At 37.7% G+C, this 20850-nt stretch overlaps 1 protein-coding gene across 2 annotated transcripts in view; it reads right to left on the reverse strand.

Annotated features, from left to right (window-relative positions):
• atr (ATR serine/threonine kinase) overlaps window positions 1-20850 on the reverse strand; it is a 28239-nt gene that overhangs the window by 4811 nt on the left and 2578 nt on the right. Inside the window, exons 5-37 of one of the 2 annotated variants that reach the window (XM_056257019.1) lie at window positions 19945-20126; window positions 19642-19821; window positions 19388-19566; window positions 18310-18462; window positions 17935-18133; window positions 17027-17277; window positions 14224-14411; window positions 14000-14100; window positions 13713-13884; window positions 13312-13482; window positions 12902-13096; window positions 12564-12749; window positions 12286-12381; window positions 11476-11606; window positions 11040-11183; window positions 10041-10134; window positions 9772-9897; window positions 9224-9430; window positions 8959-9072; window positions 6553-6668; window positions 6350-6470; window positions 6123-6260; window positions 5767-5980; window positions 4777-4949; window positions 4198-4362; window positions 2526-2617; window positions 2328-2419; window positions 2067-2244; window positions 1777-1965; window positions 1307-1466; window positions 1020-1199; window positions 801-943; window positions 592-689 (exon numbers count right to left, since the gene is read on the reverse strand). In XM_056257019.1, coding sequence (XP_056112994.1) covers window positions 592-689; window positions 801-943; window positions 1020-1199; window positions 1307-1466; window positions 1777-1965; window positions 2067-2244; window positions 2328-2419; window positions 2526-2617; window positions 4198-4362; window positions 4777-4949; window positions 5767-5980; window positions 6123-6260; window positions 6350-6470; window positions 6553-6668; window positions 8959-9072; window positions 9224-9430; window positions 9772-9897; window positions 10041-10134; window positions 11040-11183; window positions 11476-11606; window positions 12286-12381; window positions 12564-12749; window positions 12902-13096; window positions 13312-13482; window positions 13713-13884; window positions 14000-14100; window positions 14224-14411; window positions 17027-17277; window positions 17935-18133; window positions 18310-18462; window positions 19388-19566; window positions 19642-19821; window positions 19945-20126 — 5128 coding nt within the window. Of the gene's footprint in view, window positions 1-591; window positions 690-800; window positions 944-1019; window positions 1200-1306; window positions 1467-1776; window positions 1966-2066; window positions 2245-2327; window positions 2420-2525; window positions 2618-4197; window positions 4363-4776; window positions 4950-5766; window positions 5981-6122; window positions 6261-6349; window positions 6471-6552; window positions 6669-8958; window positions 9073-9223; window positions 9431-9771; window positions 9898-10040; window positions 10135-11039; window positions 11184-11475; window positions 11607-12285; window positions 12382-12563; window positions 12750-12901; window positions 13097-13311; window positions 13483-13712; window positions 13885-13999; window positions 14101-14223; window positions 14412-17026; window positions 17278-17934; window positions 18134-18309; window positions 18463-19387; window positions 19573-19641; window positions 19822-19944; window positions 20127-20850 lie in introns of both variants that reach the window. The other variant, XM_056257017.1, reaches the window with a different exon arrangement.

Genomic DNA, 20850 nt, shown 5'->3' on the forward strand with positions numbered 1-20850 from the left:
ATGGATAATGTATTCAAAACACTAACTCGCATGTAATATGTTTTTGTTTTTTGTGCATTAAACTTTATTTACATTATAAGTGAACCTCAAGGAACATAAATACAAAAAAAATCCATTGTCATGACCCCTTTAACATCATTTTTGTAATACTTTCTGTAATGTATGTAGACAAAAAACAAACAAAATAATAATAATAATTGTTATTGTTACTATTTATTCATTAGTGTTATATTGCTCACAAAATATACATGTATATATAAATTTGGTTACACTTTATTTTAAGGTGTCTGTATAACAATGTACATTTAAGTACTGAGTAATATTAATTAACTACATGAAATTACTATAGGGTTAGGATGAAGGTGTGGTTTAGGGTTAATTGCATGTATTATTACTACAGTAACCACATGTAACAATAACACTGTAACCAAACATTTGACCAAATTGCAATTCTTTTTGCATTTTAAATCAATTACTGTCCAACACAAATGATTTAAAATATTAATAAGATCAATGCATATGAATCTGCAAGATTTTTAATCGATGCATTAATAAAACGAGTGCATCATCTCAGCCATTTTTGTGCTTTACCTTTTTCGAACTCAAAAACTTTGGCTCCATAGTCCAGCCATAAGGTTAGCATTCTGGGCATGGCTTGATAGATATACTGATTGCCAAACTGCAGGGCTCTATGAAGAAAGCACAGCATTACTGTATCTGACTTTCACACATTGAAACATTTCATTTCGAACTGCTGAATGAAAGCCCTATAGGGGGATTACCAATAGAAAACATCTTACTTTCCAAAATAAGTGACAATATAACGAATGAGGTTGCCCTGTCTTTCCAGTTTGTTGTCAGTGACCATAGGCATAACCTTGTCGTAGTATTTGGCAAGGTAGAAGTTCCCATCCTCCCATTCTGGCAACAGATAGGTGACATCCTGCATGAAAGAGAAACATTGACCGATTAATCTGATTTTTGTTCCATTTGTCCATGAATGTGATTGACTGAAATACCTTATAGGTTTTCATGATGGCATTGCTCTCAAAGTTGGCCGTCTCCTCCATGTATCTGCCCACCAGCAGCATGGCATTCCCTTTTATCTGGATTCTCTTGGGGTCTGTGAGTGGCTGGTCATCAGGAAAACACTGCTGCACACCTTTCTGCAGGACTATCAGAGCCTGATGCACATCACCCTGTAACAACATCATCTTTCCTTATTACTACAATTTCAACGATGGAGTAAGACCCCCATCAAACAGATCTTCATTGGCATAAACAACATTAAGCTGAGCTGCTAAACCTTAGACCAGAGCCATTTGGCTTTCTCGATGAAGAGTTCAGAGAGGTGGGAGTTCTCAGCATTGAGCAGGGCGTTGAAGGCTGTCTGGTGATGGCCAGCTCTTCTGGCTACACGAGCACTCTGCAGCCAGCACTCGCCAACCTGCTCCTCACACGAAGACCTGCAAAGAAGTCGTCATCATCACTCTTTTATCTCATATCCACTCAAACTAAATAGTTCACCCGAAACTCATGGTCATGTCTTTTGAAACCTACACTACTGGTCAAAAGTGTGGAATAAATATGATTTTTTTTAAATGTTTTTGAAAGTCTCTTATGCTCACTTAGATGGTATTTATTTACAAATGTAATGTCAAAGCAAAGCTGAATTTTCAGCATCATTATCAGAAATTAGCTAATTACTTGGCTTTCTAGAAGCGACGTGAAACATTTTGCACTGAAATATGTAGTATGAGTAATATGTGCTCATACCCCTTGCTGAGACTGAGAAGAGCTCTCCGCAGTGCCAGGATGGGTTCCTTGGCTCTGAATGAGTTTTGGGTCATGAGTAGGCGGGCGTCCCAGTTGAGTTTGGGCTCAGGCTTCTTGGATCTTCCAGCTTCTGTGCTTACCTTCTGCAGCTCACTTAAGGAATGTTCCAACTCACACAACATGTGCAGCCTAAGACACAACACCTTAGTCGAAAATGCATTTGAACACATTGTATTTGTATTGTAAATGTCACGTTTTTATTTTTCTGAAACTGTCAACCATCGGATTACCTGACTATGTACTCATATCCTCTCTGATAGGTGCCACACTCAAAACTGGCAGCTGATAAAGGGACAACCTGCTCTTTCCTGGATATTTTAAGCTTTTCATACAATGCCTCTGAATCTTGCTTCTTGGCAGCCAGCAACATTTGGCCAAGTCTGACACCCCATGTGCTGGACTTACAATCTATAAAACAGAAATGACAAAAAGTAATGCTTCATCAATCTGACAAACATTTCTCTGTTTCTAGAAAAGGCAAAATCATTTACCAGAGGCAAGATAGTCCTCAACTAAGTCCCACTTTGACAGTTTCCATGCTGCCTCGACCCGGTAAGCATTTAGATCGGACTTCCAACGTGGCCTTTGCAAATGAAATAACGTTAGTTTAAAAACACAAAACCTGGGGTTGCGTAAACCACAGTCTCACTGAATCACCCAGAAGACTGAGTTTACATCAGTATGCCTACCTGCTTGCAAGAACTCCATTGACCTGGGTTATTACTGTGGAGAGTTGACCAAGGCCCAACATAGAGTTCATAACCCCATGATAATGGATGAGCTGCATACAAAGATAAGAAAGTGAGAGGGAAAAGTATCAGTAACAAAAATACAAAAAATAAGAAAGTAAAGACTAAGAGGATTAATTTAATACACATATTGTTCAATATTTGACTAGTTCTGGAACAATAACTCTTGTGTGTATACAGATAGGGTTTAAAGTATGCCTATAGACAGTTTTGGAGGCAACGCATTACAAGTAACGCGAGTTACGTAATCAGATTACTTTTTTCTAGTAACTACCAAAGTAACACATTACTTTTTTAAATTTACTACAATATTTGAGTTACTTTTCAAATAAGTAACGCAAGTTACTTTGTTTTCCCATGTATTGACTGACACCTCTCCTGTCCCCAAATAGTGAGTAAGCGCAGAGGAGTTGTGTGCGCTGTGTAAACATGGTGCTTATCGTAGTTCTAGACTAAATGTGAGCATGGATTTACTAATCTCACACGCACAAAAACAGATTCAGTATTCATTAAAATGAATAAAACCAGTGAAATGCAAAACCGGATTATTACACAAATCTCCAATAATTAAATATGTTAAATAATCTCACTTTTTTAACCAATGTCTTTGCTGCTGACCTTCCATGATCTAATTTAACCATACTAATAAGCAAAAATTACTTTAGATAAACATCACATTTGTGTTTAGTTTTCGTTTTGTTTGTATTGCTGAAGTAAGAGTGTTGATCTTTCATCTCCTGTGTTTTATTCTTCTGCAATCCACAATGGCCCCCGGCTGTACAGACATTTCCTTCATCCTGAGGCTTATTCAATTCTTTTTCGGTGTGAAAGGGCATTTGACAAAAATATAACTTTTTATTTATTTATTTAACAAAAAAGAAACAAGCAAACCCAGTCCAGGTGAGAAAAAGTAACGCAATAGTAATGTAACGCATTACTTTCCATAAAAAGTAACTAAGTAACACAAACAGTTACTTTTTTAGGGAGTTACTTTTATAAGTAACTTTCTCCAACACTGCATAATAATTACTTCCATAATTAAATAATTATTCATTTCACCCCTTTAAGTTAAAGGAGCTGTATGTAAGATTGTGGCCAAAACTAGTACTGCAATCACTGTCAAATTACTGTAGAGTGGTGTATCCCCTCCCCCTCCTCCCTGACTCGAGGTTGCCAGATCGGCTGCAGGATCCAGCAGGAACGTGACGAGCTGCAGCTGTGGTAACTGAGCAGAGCTGGCAACCCGGATGCCGCAACACTACTGACTTCGTGATTGGTAGATAGGTGGAGGGTGGAGCATCAGACCAAAACACAACATGCCAACATCAATATCAGTTGAGGGCTGCAACTGCACTATTTAAATGACGATATCCTGGCCAGACTACTGTTGTCAGTGATATAAGTATTTGAAATGTACATGATTTCTTAATGTCTAGTGACATTTCAGGGTCATTTTATGATTCATTGAAATACATTTCTTACATACAGCTCCTTTAAGTTTAACATTAAGTTTAATTTTATTTTTTTACTAAGAATCAAGCCCTGTCAAAGCACACACGTCTCTACATTTGTCAGGTGTTTATAAGAATAAGAGTGTGTGTGTGGTGCTGACCTGGTCTGGCTCGAGTTGGATGGCTCTGTCGTAGCAAGCAGTGGATTCACGCAGAAGTCCAATGCTCTCATGCTCCAGGATCTGCTCTCTCAATGACGGCTCCTCCTTCCTCAGATCATTCACCCCCCTCACACCATCTGGCTCGTGCATGGCCGCATACATAGTCTAGAAGACAGGTTATAACAGATAGCTTAAGAACGGAAAGTAATAATGAGATTAATGTGCATGAAACAGTTTTCAACTCTCTCTAAATATTTTCTAACCCCATTTAGTTTTAAAGAACTGCATTTCATTTCATTATATGACTCTCTGGAATACATGATTACTGTTTTTACTGTTTTGATATAAATGCAAATAAATGCAGCCTTGAAAATCTGACATTTATAAAATCTGACTGACCCCAAACTTCTGAACATTAGTGCAAGTTTCATGTCTCCACATCACTTCACCAGTCAATTTTTTTCTTACATAATAAAGTAATTTTGACTCAATATCAATATTTTACAGTTATTTATTTTAGTAAGTAACCATAACCAGCAACCATTACAACTCGTACAAAAATCTGTAGACTGGTAAGACCTGTAAGAATGAAAGATGGTCCTGAATGTTCTGCTTCTTCTCACGGATGAAGGACTCAAAGTGCATGACAGCCCGTGTGTAGGCTCTGGAGCGGAAGGATGCCTTGGCCAGCACATCCTGAGGAATGCTGTTGAGGAAGGCTACTACGCTTTGATACTCACTGCTCTCTGGGCCTAAGAGGACAAAGAAAGAGTCAGAATTACTTTCCAGAAGCAAAGCAAAAACATTTTATTTACATTAATGCATAGAATTGTACAGGATGAACAAACTTTAAAACTGTTTTATACTATTTCAGATCTACAGAATTCACCTGGGTTTTTCTCAAAATATGATGACAACATGTCTCTTGACTTTTCAATTATGAAAAACATTTAAAATATTTAAGGAATTCCCCTTTTTATAATACTTTTATTCAGCAAGGACACATTAAATTGATCAGAACTGACAATAAAGATTAAAAAATATATATTTCTCAAAACAAATTCTGTTGCTTTAAACATTGTATTCTTCAAAGAATCCTGAATAGAGTGCATCAGTTTCTACAAAATGATGCTGAAATTTCAGCTTTGCCATCACAGGAAAATATGACATTTTAAAATATAATAAAATACAGATTGTATGTAATAATATTTTAAAAACATGCTGTTACTGTATTTTTGTTACTTCTTTCCTTACCGACCCCAAACCTTAAAATATGTAACTCGCACAGCATTGCCGTTTCCTTGTTTAATGTTTGTTTGCAAGATTTTATAAGGAAAATAAATAATGGCATAATCCATAACGTATTGATTTTACTCAGAACAGTATTTTTGAGATGCTATTGATGCCGACTTAAATGAATTTATGTTTGATGAGAATTTGTAAATAAAGATTAAAAAAAAGAACACACAGACAAATGGTCTATTATCATTCCTAATAATGTCAAGATGTTAATAATAAATTACCATCAGCTTTTATGAACTGAAATCAGAAGTTTGTTTTGTAATTCACCTGTTGCCTGTGCCTGCGGCTGCTCTCTGCCATGTTTTCCTGACCTCTTGTTGGTACTCAGGCTCTGTAGTTTGTGGCGGGACCACTGAGTGAGATGGTCCAGCATGGAGAAGACTGTTTGTGTGCTGAGCTGACTCAGACTGGAGGCATTATCCTGCAGTCGCAATAACCGCGGGTCACCCTCCTTCAGGACTGCCATGATCTCTTCATTCACCTACAGGACACAAACAGAAACAGCCTTTTTCACTGGCAATATTATTGGGTTTTTTTACTAAACTTTACAGAGAAAAACTACACGGACCGTTTCCTATCAAAAATCAATAGCTTGTCCTTTTCTACAGAGTTTGAATTTGTACCTCTCGCTGCTCCTCCTGAGTGCATCCAATCAGCACATAGACCAAAATGTGGGGCAGCAGGTAGATGGTCACTTTGTAATCATGCTTTATGATGAAGCTACAGCAGTTGAACACTTTGCCAGCAAGCTCATGTCTAACCTAAAACACATGAAAAGATGAGGGAGAATTAGCCTTTTACAAATATGTGATGTTTGATAGCACAGGAAAACAAGTAGATGTGAACTTACTTTACTGATGAGATATCCTGCCCAGGTTGCAGACCAGTCAGAGAATTTGTTTCCACGGCTGCTAAGATATATTGGCTTTTTCAACTTCGACCAGTTCACCACCTTCTGAGAGCTCTTATACCTTCAGATGATTAAAACAAGTCAGTTTTATGCATGTAATAAAAGCAGCTGACAACAAGTCATGCATAATAATCATGTCCAACCTGGTATTGAGATGTGGCTCCAGGATTTCCTGAACCTGCTCAGGGAATCTTCTCCATAGACGGCGACCTGGTGAATCAGTCCTGCCCTCCCGACAATCAAATAATGATAGCAGCTCCTGAAAGTTTACAGAGTTTAGCTATCCTAAAATCGACAACTTGAATGTTTCTACTAGGGATACACAACATATCAGTACCAAAATGGTTCTCGGCCAATATTTGAGATTTTTTAAATATCATTCGATATCTGTAAATGTTATTATACAAGCTTATTTAACCTATTTTTACATTTAGATTTGCCGTCATCTAACGCTCACTTAATATAATAATTTTAAGATCATTTTTAAAAACTAATAATTTAATAATACAGCTTGAATGCAGTACTCAAAATGAAAATAATTTTCAAAACATTATAATGTTGTGATGCCTAAATTAACTTGTAGCATTTAAAGGTTTTAGTTGTAATGTTTTTAAAAAAAATTATTCAAAGAAAATAGTACAAAAGTTGAATAGGTTATCGTCAATGACAAAAAATAATTATCGTTTCAACCTTAGTTTCTTTCTACCTATTTTAAGCTAATATAATTTAAACTAAAAATCTCCTTGCTAAATACTTAAAAAAAAAAAAAAAATCCCAAGGCAGTTCTAAATGTAAATCACAAGTAGGCATGGGAAGGTATCAAATTTTCATATCACGATAATTGCTCAAGCTTTTGGCACAGTATTGAATTAAGGTACACAAGTGTTGTCCTCTTAACAGGTTTATATCCTTTTTTCTTATGACAAAAATAACTCTGTACATTTAATTGCAATAAAAAAATACACAAAAGATTAAAGGGCAAAAGATCTATAAAGAACAATAATAAAGAATCAAATCATGTTCAATCAATATCTAGGGCATGTTTTAGTCCAGCCTAAAATATAAAAAAGTTTAAGTGTAAACAAAATATATGAAGTCTTAGGCACGGTTTCGTAAACCCAGGATTAGACCTTTGTTCAAGTAGGACACTTAAGTAGGGATGCACGATATAGGATTTTGGCCGATATTCGATATGCCGATATTTTCAAACTAATTTTGCCCGATGCCGATACCGATATATTTTTTTTTTTTTTTTAAGTGCAAAAAAAGCTTATTAAAGCTTCTATTAATGTTCTCAGTCAAGAGCAGTGAGTGATTTCCTCTGTGTTTTGTTGTTTTATTAACATTAACGGGATAGTTCTCCCAAAAATTTAAATTGTCATCATTTACTCTCTCAAGTTTCTTTCTTCTGTTGAAATTATAAAAGTTATTTGGAAGAATGTGCCTAACCAAACAGTTGCTGTACTCCAGTGACTTCCATAGTATATTTAAGCACAAGAAAGAAATGAATCCAGGTTTGAAACAACATTAGATAGACAGAATTTTTATTTCTGGGTGCAGTATCTCTTTAAAGACAAGCGGCAGAATATTATTACTGTCTCTTTAAGAACTGCACGCGAGTAACGCGAGGCGTCTAATATACACGCATTTGACAAGCAGATTTTCTGTTTGCTTTCACTTTAGACATAACCAACTTTGTTTATGTAAACCTTATGTGTATTTGACAGTATCAGCGCAATAAGACTCGAAAGATTAGTCCAGTATGCAGGCGCTGTGACAGGCTTTTAGTTCCTGTGAGCGTCGGGTGTTCGCGCTCAGAAAAGCGGATGTTAGAACAGCGCATCAGCACGTGAATGACATGTTTACCTAGCAAGACTTTGACGCACATGCAAACAATGAACTTTTGTGAATTGCAGTGTCCCGTAAGTGTAACTCTACCTCTGCGTTTACATGTGATGTGATGTGAATGTACGTCGCGTTGTACAGTATGTTGAGATGAAGGCGCCAGAATTGAACTGATAGAATGCACGATACTATGATTTTTCTTCAAAAGCAGATCGTGGAGACATTTTAATCGTCCACGATCAAAAACCGTGAGACGCACACCCCTAGTTGGAAGTTTAAGTTGCTGGCGCTCATGCTTCGTTCACGGTCGTCACGTGCGCATAGGAAACACGCCACCCTATCGGCAAGACTCATCGGCAGAAATATTCATATCGGCCGATACCGATGATGGTCATTTTAAGCTTTTATCGGCCGATACCGATGTTGTCCCGATATCATCGTGCATCCCTACACTTAAGTGGCTTTTATAAATGCACATTACATATTTTAAGATATGTCAGTGCAAGTGTTTTTCAACTAAAACAGCTCAATAATGAATTTCCGTCTGGGACTAGGCTTAAGACTTGTCTGTGAAACCAGGGGCAAAAGTATAAGGTATTTCAGTATTTGGTGATGTGATTAACACTATATGGTGTTTTATAAAACACCAAAGAAAGGGACAATATCAAAGTCCCAAGGGACAGTATCTTTGGCCCAGTTCATACCTGCATGGCGTACGCCGCAGCATCCTGAGCTCTCACATCATCTGCATAGGCCAGAAAGGCTCTGGTCAGCTCTGTCAGGAGTTCATAGGCAAAATTTGGATCATCGATCCCACTCTAAAAAGCATAAAGACACTCTCTTTATTCTGTGCATAACATTTGGAATGCATAAAATGCAAAAGCTACACACCTAAAACATGATCTTCAAGATTCTGCTTGATACATATACGTAGCAACAAAAAACAAAAGTGTCTGAGGAAAGTCTTACCACAAATGTTGATCCAGTTCCCTGAGTGTCAGCAGGTGAAAAGTCAAGCCGACCAGGATCAATGGCTCCTAACTCCCCCAGGCATTCCCCACACAAAAGCCTGACTTCAGGATTGACGTCCTGGCAGCCCCGGAGCAACACTGTCACTAACTGAGAGATCACCGGCTCTACCATCTCACTGTCCAAGACATGTTTTAATAGAGCATCCTGTAGAACAAACAATATATGTAGATCAGGGGTCTTCAACCTTTCAGGCCCTTATTGCATTTGAAGCCTGGTTTCTAATAATATGCTTACAATCCCATATTGTATTTACATACTTTATGTTGCATTTATATAATACTGAATCTAGTGAATAATTATTGATATACAGACTCTTATACTAACTGTACTTACACAAAATATTATCATTTTACTAACTGCAATGAGTGAGAAAAAAACTGTACATACTGTGCTGATATGATTTACAGGTAATAAGATGTATGGCATTTTGATGTCTTTGCATCCAAGCTGGCAATGCTCTCTAATTTCTTAAGAGCGAGTCTGACCTGGTTCTTGTATATCATCTCCTTCAGGCTGGTGAGCGCATGGATGCGTACATCCACATTCTCATGCTGGATCGCCCGCATGGAGAGCTGCAGTGCTGTCTGCGTGTCGGTGCTCTTTGAGGTTTGCTGTTGTTGAAGAATAGTGCATCACAACCATCATTATAGAAATAATTTCATTTGATTGATTGTCAAGTCACAACGTGTAGCACGATTTTAAAGTTTTACACTGTTATTTATACTTTGATGTGATTGGTTTGTTTAGGTCGTACCTTACGGTAATCTTGAAGGACCTTGTGAATGTTTTTCAGTTCTGGATGGTCAGGAAGGAAGTAGATTTCATGAAGAAAGTCTTGTACTTCCTCCCTGAGATGAAAAGATTGTGAAGAAAGGATTTTACCCAAAAAACAAAATACATTAAAATGATACTTTTAGTGTTATAGTGTAATTTTTCAATGTTAAAATAATTGTTCTAATCTAATATGCAGAGAAAACTATAACAAGCTAACAAATTTGGCCAATAGCGTGAGTTTGAGGCGGGAGGGGAGATCTCTAGATTGCAAGTAGTTGACGACACTTAGAAAACCTGATGAAACCAATTTACTTTAAAAATTGCAAGTACTTTATTATTTTTGACATAGATAACTTTTGTTTGTAACAGAAGAAGAAGATGTTTTGAAGATTGTCAGTAACCAAACAGTTGATAGGCCCCTTTGACTTGAATAGTAATTTACTATGGTCCATCAACTGTTTGGTTACCGACATTCTTCAAAACATCATCTTTTGTGTTCATCAGAAGAAATGTATACAGGTTTGGAACAATTTGAGAGTGGGTATATGATAACAGAATTCTAATTTTTGGCTTAACTATCCCTTTAACTTTTCTGAGTAACAAATACTATACACAAATATTTAGTACAGATTACTACATTTTTACAATTAAGTTTTTTTTTACAACAAACTGTTCTACATTAAGTCAAGTCAACTAAAAAGTATTAGTTTATAGTATTAGTTATTAGACATTTGTTAGGTTTTACAGAATGTTTAGGAAACCTGATTGAAAATCATTTCAATCATAGTGCTGCAAAAAGTATACACTTTACCTTTAATAAGTATGTTGTCAACACATTAATAATCAACATTACTACTTAATCTGTAAAAAAACCTACTTTTTAATCTATAAAATTATCTAAAAATCATCCTAAATCCTTTAGAGAAATAAACCAAATCTAGCCTTCAACAAAACAAGAGAAAGCAGGAACAACACACACCTGTTCTCCACTATGAGGTAGTGCATGATCACCGCTGTCTCTTTAGGCTGGATGGAGATGAGAGGTAACAGAGCGACGATTACATGACTCAGAAGCGGACCCAGATAAGACGGGTCAAGACACCGCACGAAACAATCCCACGTCCTGTAAACCAGTAAGATAACAATAAAGCCCATATCCTTGTTATTTTGTGAGCAAAGTGCAATTACGGTTTCATCCTCTAAACTGATTGCATATTAGATACAGATGGTTTGTGTTGAGCTTAACCGTTGTTAAAATAAAAATGCAAACCAGGCGTCCTGCTGAGCTCACGGCACACTAATTAAAGAACATCTGATTCTCGTCGTCAGCACTCTCACGCAGATACAACTTCTGATGCTCTTCAGAATCTATTTGCACATCCTCTTCAATGCAATCACTCAGACTAGAAACACACCTGCAGCAGAGCTCTGGGAAGTCGTCCTTGTACCTCAGGCCAGTTCTCAGTGTGGTCATCATCTTCACTCGGACTGAGCTGATGTGCTTTGGACCCATCAGCTTCATCAGGGCCATTAAACTGTTCAGAGCCTGAGAGGAAAAAAGGTCATAATATACTGACATAATGGGGATAGAACTATCTTGCTATCTCTATTACAAACAAACGAATAGTGTCTTACTGATGCGGTCTGAATGGAACTTAATTAAAAGTAAAGTTCATCCACCCTTTTTAATGTTTGGGATCACAAGGACGGGATCTGCAAAACATCCTTTAATCCTCAGAGAAATCTCTATCGGTTTTGTTTCTGGAGTAATCCTGTGTTTGAGATTTTCTCGTATTTTTTACTACACTACATGCGCAAATTGGTGGGTGGGGCTAAAGAGGCGATGATATAGAAGTAGAAGTTGATCTTCTGCAGAGGCAGTCTATCGTCGAACTGTGACCTCATACTGAGACAAAATCCGAAACCAAACATTTGGGAGCTTGTTTTCAATAAAAGCTGTTTTTGGACTAACAAGGAAGTTTTCAGTTCTGAAACTTGCAGGATATTTTTATAGTGAAATGACCTCTTAACTGTCAAAAGATCAAGGAAAATTTGATTTCACAATTCATGACCCCTTTAATGATATTCTGATGCGTCACAGATCAGTTATGAGGTTGATCTGTCACGTTTTCTCTACTGCAGCATTCCGCTACTGAAAGTCCGCATTTAGCATTGAAACCAGACAAAACAGCTTTAAAGTTTGTTAAAACGTACCGAACACTTACCATTTTCTTTTTCTCCTTCTCTCCAGCACTAGAGCTAAGCAGCTGCATGTTAAAGAAAGCCAGGATGCCAAGGAGCTTGGGCTGCAGATAATCGGCCTACACAGACATACAGTGACAGATAGCATTATTTACAGAACAATGACTATAAGAGAAAGCTGAAAACAAACTCTAATGCATCCAATTCTATACAACAAAAGGCACATGAATCAGTTTATGAACGTTGTGCTAGACACCCGTGGGCCTTAGACTGATGAATATTATTATTAGAGCAGTAGTACCATGCGTCCTGGGGTGGTGATTTCTCTTGGGCCCTGGTATGGGTCGTCACTAGAGGCGAAAGAAGCTAAAATAGCAAGTCCATTAAAGACCTGCTGGTAGTGTTCTCCTAGACGCAGGAGCAGCTCATTATGAAGACCCTGGAAATCCTGTCTCAGCAGACTGCCCAACTCAATTTCTGTCTCATTCTGTGCAAAAATAAAAACAACATATAATATAAAAGAAAAGTTAATGTACAATACGTAAATTTGAAAAAATATACTTTTATGATACCATTCCTCTTTCTATTTGTCTTTTTCCTCACTGCTTATTTTCTAATTTCATAATCTGAAAATTACACCTTAAGGTAGTGGAAAGCTTTCTCCAGCTCCTCCTTGGTACAGGAACACACAAGATGGGAGAATATGTATTTGAAGTTATTGATGAGCATTTCCCTGCGGTTGACATTCAGCTGCTTGGCAATTGTGCGGATCAGAGTAGAAGCAGTAGGACTGGCCTTGGCTGCCAAAAAGGGAAGAAGGACCTGTAGTGTCCGCTGTGAATTAAAGAGAGAGCAAGCTCATTTCTTCTGTGAAATAAGCAATGTTTATCAAAGCAATCCATCATTGCTCTAAATTTTGCTCTTGTTGGTTTCAAAAAGTTTTCCCAGTCCCGGCCTATTATGCTCTACTATATTTGCCCAAATTTCAGGCTTTTCTCTTACATCAGAGGCTGATCTTGCCAAATCTGGTATTAAGATGTTAAACTTACATTGAGGAAACGATTAAGGTCAGGGAAATCAAAGACATGTGCCACATGAGACAGGATGTCCAGTGCCAGCTCTCTCTGATGGGCCGCCTCCTCCTGCAGAGCCTCGCAGCTCTGATCCGGCGTGCAGCGCAGAGCCGTCACGTGTCGGGAGTGCAAAGACTCCACCAAGAACTGCAATAAAAGAAAAGAGAGGAACATTACATATTCTATAAACATATTACATGTTTGCTTGAAGCAAAACAAACACTGTTCTCCATTTCTAACACACAATTTTAAAGCTTTGTGATAAACAGCATATGGTGGTGCTCACATTGATGGCAAACTACTATATAAAACACACCATAAAAGCAAAGCAATTAAGATAATACTTTATCATCACAGTAACACAAAGGCATGCTGACCTGGCAAATTGGGTTCCTGTACTGGTTGAAGAAGGACTGCAGTTTGAGGTCTCTGCAGGTGGCCAAAGCCTGGATCTCTGTGTAGGCTGCTACCGACACAGGATTGGATTTGGACAGCAGGCAGTGCAGAAGGCGAAGCAGAGCAAAAGATACTAGGTTCCCCTCAGCAGCTCTGAGAAGCACCATAAGCACGAAAAGCATTATTGAAACATGATTTGCGCGCTTTTAACAGCTGGAAGAATCCATATATACTAAAAGTGGTACCAAAAAGAAGCATTTTACACTACCTCCCAATTTCTCCAGTGGTTAATATGAGCGTGTTTTTGAGATCATTGTTTCTGGAGGTCTTTGCATTGGTGTAAGCTTCTTTTAGCCTGGACACAAGAAGCTGGACACAAAATCATAATCCATCCATTAGTCGCTTTGGATAAAAACATCTGATAAATGACTAAAAGAATGAGGTGATAATGATTACATCATGTTAACATAATTTGAACTTTAAAATCTGTACCTCCTTCAGGAAGCCATTTCCATTCCAAAACTCCAGAAGATTCTTAATGTTTTGGCCGAACATTATGCGGACTTCCTGGTCAGGGTCTTCAATGAGGTTGACCAAAGCACTAACCAGAGCTTTCGTATCAGGGTCACTGTTACCCAGATCCACATGCTTGAACAAGTGCCGTATATTCCTGATAAAAGCTGCCATTCCAAAAGACAATGTTAAATAGAATAATTTTTATACTTTAGATTATAGTTTAATGCTCATCAGGCTGCAAAACCAAAGGTATATACTACCAAAAACATAAAGAAAAAATTCATTAGTAAATTCATTTATCCAAATTCAGCTACTTACATTCTTTAGACTAATAACTCAATCCTCAAGACAGTTTAAAAGTGAAGTATGTAAGATTTTGTTTCTGTTAACCAAGTTTGTCGTTTATTGACTACTATTAGTATGCCATTAATGGGTTTATCTCCCCCAAAAGTGTAAATATTGAGCCTCCCAGGCACCATCAAATCATTGAGAGCGGTCCATAAGTCTATCTCCTTCCAGTTTGGGGTGTGGCTACTGTAGCAGGCAGAGCAAGAGGGTTTTTAGCAGGTGTGGGACCATGACTGACATTCAGCTTCGGGTACAGGATTGCAAGCCAAATTTCGCTGCATTTAGAACCTCAAAGATTAAACAGGTCATGAGCACGTCAAAGCCAACAGGGCATTGCGATGCTACACACTGCAATGGACGCTTCGACACCATACTAGTGGTGCAACGGATCATCATTGATCCGTGATCCGTTCGGATCAATATCTTCGGTTCGGCACACACGTGATCCGCAGATTGATTTATGGAAAAAAAAAATGTACGCATGTTCAGTCCACACACATCTCCACAGCGTGGTCATGGTGAGCGGAGGAACGGAGAAGCTTGAACGCCCCGCGTCATTTCTCTAAAAATAAGATATTATGCCTTGTGCACTTTAAGCTGATTTTATATATTTTAATTAGGGCTGTCAAAATAACGCGTTAATTTCGATTAATTAATCTGAGAAGAAATAACGCGTTAAAAAAAATAACGCAGATTAATCCATTCCGTTTTGACCTTTGCGGAGCCGTTCTAGCCGTAGCCACCATTCGTGTAAAAAGGAGGGAGACAAGAACGCGCTGCTTGGATCATTGTTTGACGGAGTTCGTCAACTCTAAAGTACCACATCAATGCAAAGCATCCAGGAGTGTGTGCGTGAGTCGGTGAGTGTGTCTGAGAGAAAGCGCGCTTGTGCGTGTGTGTGTGTGTTGTAACTTTTCACGCGCTCTCACGTCACACAACCATTTTCTCACGCACAGAAAAATCGCGCACCAAAGAGAGGACACGGAAACAGACAAGACAGACGTTATTATGATATTTAAAAAATCTCAGCTCTCAGATTTTGTCAATTTTATTACGAAAATCAAACAATAAATACCGTTGGCGCTTGTAAATGTGACATGACAGATCCCATAGCGGCACGTGAACCGATCATCTCTAGCCAATAGTAAATAAACACGAATGAACAATGTTGAAAGATACAGTAGGTCAGCCTAAAACTTACCGAAATGTATATTCCTCGATCAATCAGTGTTTTTTTTAACCGCGAAAAGAGGTCAATAAAACAGCTGGAGAACAACTATGTCACATAACATTTAGCCTAAGTTACCTCAGGAAAGCCATTTCATGACCATGTGATAGCACGTTATAGTTGGCTATAAAAAAAGAGCTATAGAGTTTTTCTAAATTTATGTAGCCTACTACTATATTACATATGTATTATATTTTTTACTTATATCAAAGTTGTTATTTGTAATAAACACGCATTATATTTAATTTGAGCTATTTTTAACCTTAAATATTACCAGCTGGTATGGCTCTCTGTATTTTTACAGCATTGGGTGAGATTTTTTGTTTCTTGAGAAAAATGAATGCCTATCTTGTATATTTATCCAAATGAGTCAATATTGCATCAAATCACAAGAATTAAATTAAATTGAAATCGTGAAATTTGTGTCAAGCAATAATAATAAAAACGTAGCTTACCAGAAATTGTACCATGTAAACATTGTAAGATTGTGTATGCGATTAATTTAGATTAATTAATTACAGAGTATGTAATTAATTAGATTAAAAATTTTAATCGATTGACAGCCCTAATTTTAATTTAATAATTTAAAAGTGTTAATAAACAAAAAGACAAAACTTATGTTTATTTGTCTTGTCTGTTTTACTGATCCGAAAAATGATCCGATCCGAGAAACAATCCGAACCGTGAGTTTTTTGATCCGTTGCACCCCTACACCATACAGTATCATAATGCACCCGTTTAGAAAGATAAATGTACCAGTTCATATTTACTTTGATGTCAAACAGTTGTGGTGTGTCATGTCAAAAAATATGACATGTGAAGATGCTGTACATTGGATGGGTTTAGTATAAGCAAGATGCTTGCGTTCGCTCTAGATAGTGCTACTAGCCTACTCAATTGCTTACTCTTGACACATAGCAACACAGCTAAAAGTATTCCTAATATGTTGGACCTTTTATTGAAATTAGCCTACTATTACTTGTTGAGACATGCCTTCACAAGCACCCGTAAGAGCTGGGTTTGTGATGGTTGGGGGTGTTTTGCAAAAAAAGTGGGTGTTTGCAAAACGTACTTTATTTTTTTTAATTCCAATAGGTGCCACTAGTGTCACAGAAACTACATACTTCACCTTTAAAATAGATAAAGCCTTTCCATGTTAAAAAATTCAGAAGCTTCACAGAAAGTGTTGCAGAGCAGACTGACCTTGCTTCACCTTCACGTCCTCCACAGGTTTGAGCAGCAGAAGGAACGGGGTGAGGATAGAGGCTCCGATTGAGGAGATCTGGCAGGGATGGGAGTCTGAAATGCTGAGACCAGCACAGAGGAGCTCATGGGAAGGCATTGTCTCCTGAGGGAACTGCAGTTCTGACCTCTCAGACAAACAGCAGGCCAGCTGCCCCGTGATACCGGCCAGCTCGGTCTTCACTTGTGTTGAGCTGTCCTGGAGTCTGTTCCTAAATGCAGTTTTAAATACAAAATGTTAACAAACGTGAACAAAAAAAATTGACACTTCTTATTTTTTACAGAATGTTGCAGTGTTTATGTAATTCATGTGCAATTAAAAAAATCGTTGGATCCTTGCATCGACATATGCTCTCTTCATGATGTTTGTCTCGGCAGAGAGTGGGACTACAATATCCTCCACAACTGACTGCAAACTGGCATTCAGATCTGCCTCCGTTTAGTTATCAAATCAATTCCCGAAGGATGAAATCAAGACCTGCCCTACATTTTATTCTAATTCTAAGTTTAAGTTGTGATGTCAGGAATACCATTTCTGGGTCCAAGCCGCCACTCATATCACAACAGCCATTTACGAGCACAATGTATTCATATATTTATTCACATCTCAAGCAAAAAGTTTCCCTTTTTAACCATCTTTCGGTCTTTCATAAACTGCATAAGGATTAAAAAAAATATTTCGTTTAGGTTATTTCTAATCGATTAAACATTTTAGAACTGAAAATGACTAGAACAATATATTTGCTATAGATATTTCCATGACTTTTAAAATTCACTGATATTTAAGGATTTCCATGACCATGGGATCCCTGAATTGATGTGTGCCAATATTGGATGATTGTCAGATTGACTGTTAGAGGGTGACGTACAGAAGGACCTCGTGGATGAGGCTGTAGGATTTGACCCCTAGGTGGTGCAGCAGAAGAGGGAAGCCTCTGACGGCACTGGCCCGCTCAGCTTCCATCTTGCTTTGCAGGGCCCAACGATAAACCGACGAACGCCAGTCACCGCACACACTCTTTGACAGCAGAGCGAGCAGAAACACACAGTGCGCTCGAGTTTGTGCAGCTACAGACAAAATAACAAAAGAACAAGCGTTAAAAGAATAAGGAATGTAAAATGAATTAAATGCGTTTAGGAACTAGATAAAAAAAAAAAAAGTTATCCATTAACATTACAGCTACAGTAATTCCCTTTTGGGCATATATAAAATATTGCAGAACGTTAATGAATTAGATACTTACAGCAGGCAGGAGCAAGTTTCTGGGAGAGTGTAATCAGACTTGCAGGAAAAGAGGCTGTCTGATAAACCGTTTGTGAAGAATGCTCAAGCACCCATGGAATCGACAGCAGAGCACAAACATTCCTGGAAAAACTTGTGTCACCCTGACTATTGGCTGTAAACAGACAACAAATCAAATTATTTCAAATGGACTGATATCATGCTGTTAAATATATCTATCGGATGCTCTGTCTATGGTCATAAAAAATATCAAAAAATTGTGGAATTTCTGAATAAATTTGTCAAATAACTAGGGTTGGTACATTGGTACCACACACTACCGTTCAGATTTTTAAAAACGTTTTTGAAAGAAGTCTCTTTTGCTTACCTAGGCTACATTTATTTGATTAAAAATATAATAAAACAGTAATATTATGCACTGTTATATTAAAATACAAAACCATTCTTTTTAATTGAATGTAAGTTATTTCTGTGATAGAAAAACGGTATTTTCAGCATCATTACTCCAGTTTTCAGTGTCACGTAACGCTTCAGAAATCATCCTAATATGCTGATTTGGTCAAGAAACATTTACCTATTATCAATGTTGAAAACAGCTGCTCAATATTTTGTGAAAAAGCATTTATTTGAAACATTTTTTGTAACCTTTTAAATGTCTCTACTGTCACTTTTGATCAATTTAATGTGTCATTGTTTAAAACGTACAAACTTTTGAAGGGTAATGTATAAGAGGTCTCGGGCAAAATTCGAGATTTATTTATTTATTTATTGGTATATCGACCCGATTCTTCAAAACCACTAATAATTTAATAATACTGTTAAATGTTATCTTTAGCCAATCTCAAAATAAATATCCATTTTCATACTGTGTGCATTATAATGCCTACATTTACTTGTGGTATATTTAATTTTAGTGATATATTTTTCATAAATTCAGAACAAATAGTTTTTTATATTGGTTACCAGCCAAAACTTGAAAATAATATTAGGCTTTTTGGTTTTGACCAGCATTTTGCCATCCTGAAAAAATAACCAAGATGCAGTTGAATGAAATGGTGCTTTGCAAAAAATACACTCACTGTTAAGGTAGAGGACAGCATCAAGGATCCTGACAGTGCCCTCCACCAGAGGCTCCAGCTCTCCATCATTGGAGGTGTTTGCCATTACGGTGCGGCAGCTCTCGACTACCTGAGCCAAAATCCGAGGCTTTAACCAAACGAGCTGGACTCCATCTGAGGTCTCTGATGTCTTCTCTCCTCTGCCACTGAAGAGGCATTTAAGAATGAGAACTAATAACCATGCAACACAACAAAGGCCTTAAATAAAACCGTACCTCTGTGGTCCATTCGGACAGTGCTTTGAGCAAAGTGCAGCCAGGTGGAAGATGACGGTCAGTCCCTGCACGGTGCTCACGCACTGGCTCACTGTGTGGTCCCTCATCTGGGTCAGTAACTCGCCCAGTCGGCTGTCTACAGCTGCCCACACCTCACTACTGCTCTTCATGTCCACTTGCCTGATGGCAGACAAGATCATCTTAATGTGTTAAGCTCGTCTTTACACATGGTAGGAGGAGAGACTGAAGCAAAGTCTATCTGAAGAGACAGCAGAGACTGAGTGGGGACAGAGAATTGCATACATTGGCTGAGTTTTGGCCTCGCTCCTTAGTTGTGTTGGAAGAGAGAGGTTTGGTCGTTTGGCTGGAACCTCCTCTTCATACATACGAGGATCAGCAGGGTCAGAAACAGAGGCCTGCACATCCTGCACTGCAGCAATGGCGTCTGTCTTGAGTGCAGCGTACAGGTAGCCTTCCACACTTTGCTAGTTTTTAACAGAAAATGTGTTACTCTCTGCAATACTTCACCACTTTAAGACTTCAAACTACATAATAATATATACGTGAGAATGAGATTTGAGCTAATGTATGGCAATATTTTAAACTATCAACACTATTAAAAGGATAGTTCACCCAGAAAATGAAAATTCTGTCATCAATTACTCACCTTCATGTCATTCCAAACCCATAAGACTTCGAAACACATAAGAAGATAAACCTTAAAAGTAATCAAGTTGTTAAATCCAGGTATGATAAACCGATGTTATTTATTCATATAACACTGATAAACACACATTTGTAAAGCACATTAAATATGGTAAACTGAAGCTCAAAAGTGCTTGCTTGACAAACGAGAGCCAATGAGGTTAGTTCTCACGTGTCAAGCAAGCATGAGCATCCATGTTTAACAAATTCTTGTGTTTACCAAAGTCTTATGTGATTGGAACAACATGAAGGTGAGTAATTGATGACAGAATTTTTGGGTGAACCATTCCTTCAAATGTTAGAAATGTCCATTCCTTTTCCCAACATTGCTTCAGAACACTTTGGATATAATGCAAAAGATGTCTGAACCACTGTGACTGTGTTGCTTTTATCTTGTTTTTGTCATTTTTGAAGCTTGACATATCATGTCACCATTAATTTTGATTGTATGGAAAAGAGCAGCCTGGACCTATTGCTAGACTTCTTATTTTGTGCTTGACAGAA

The sequence above is a fragment of the Rhinichthys klamathensis genome, unplaced genomic scaffold, assembly GCF_029890125.1.
Source record: "Rhinichthys klamathensis goyatoka isolate OS25496 unplaced genomic scaffold, OSU_Roscu_1.1 h1tg000134l_1, whole genome shotgun sequence".
Lineage (NCBI taxonomy): Eukaryota > Metazoa > Chordata > Actinopteri > Cypriniformes > Leuciscidae > Rhinichthys > Rhinichthys klamathensis.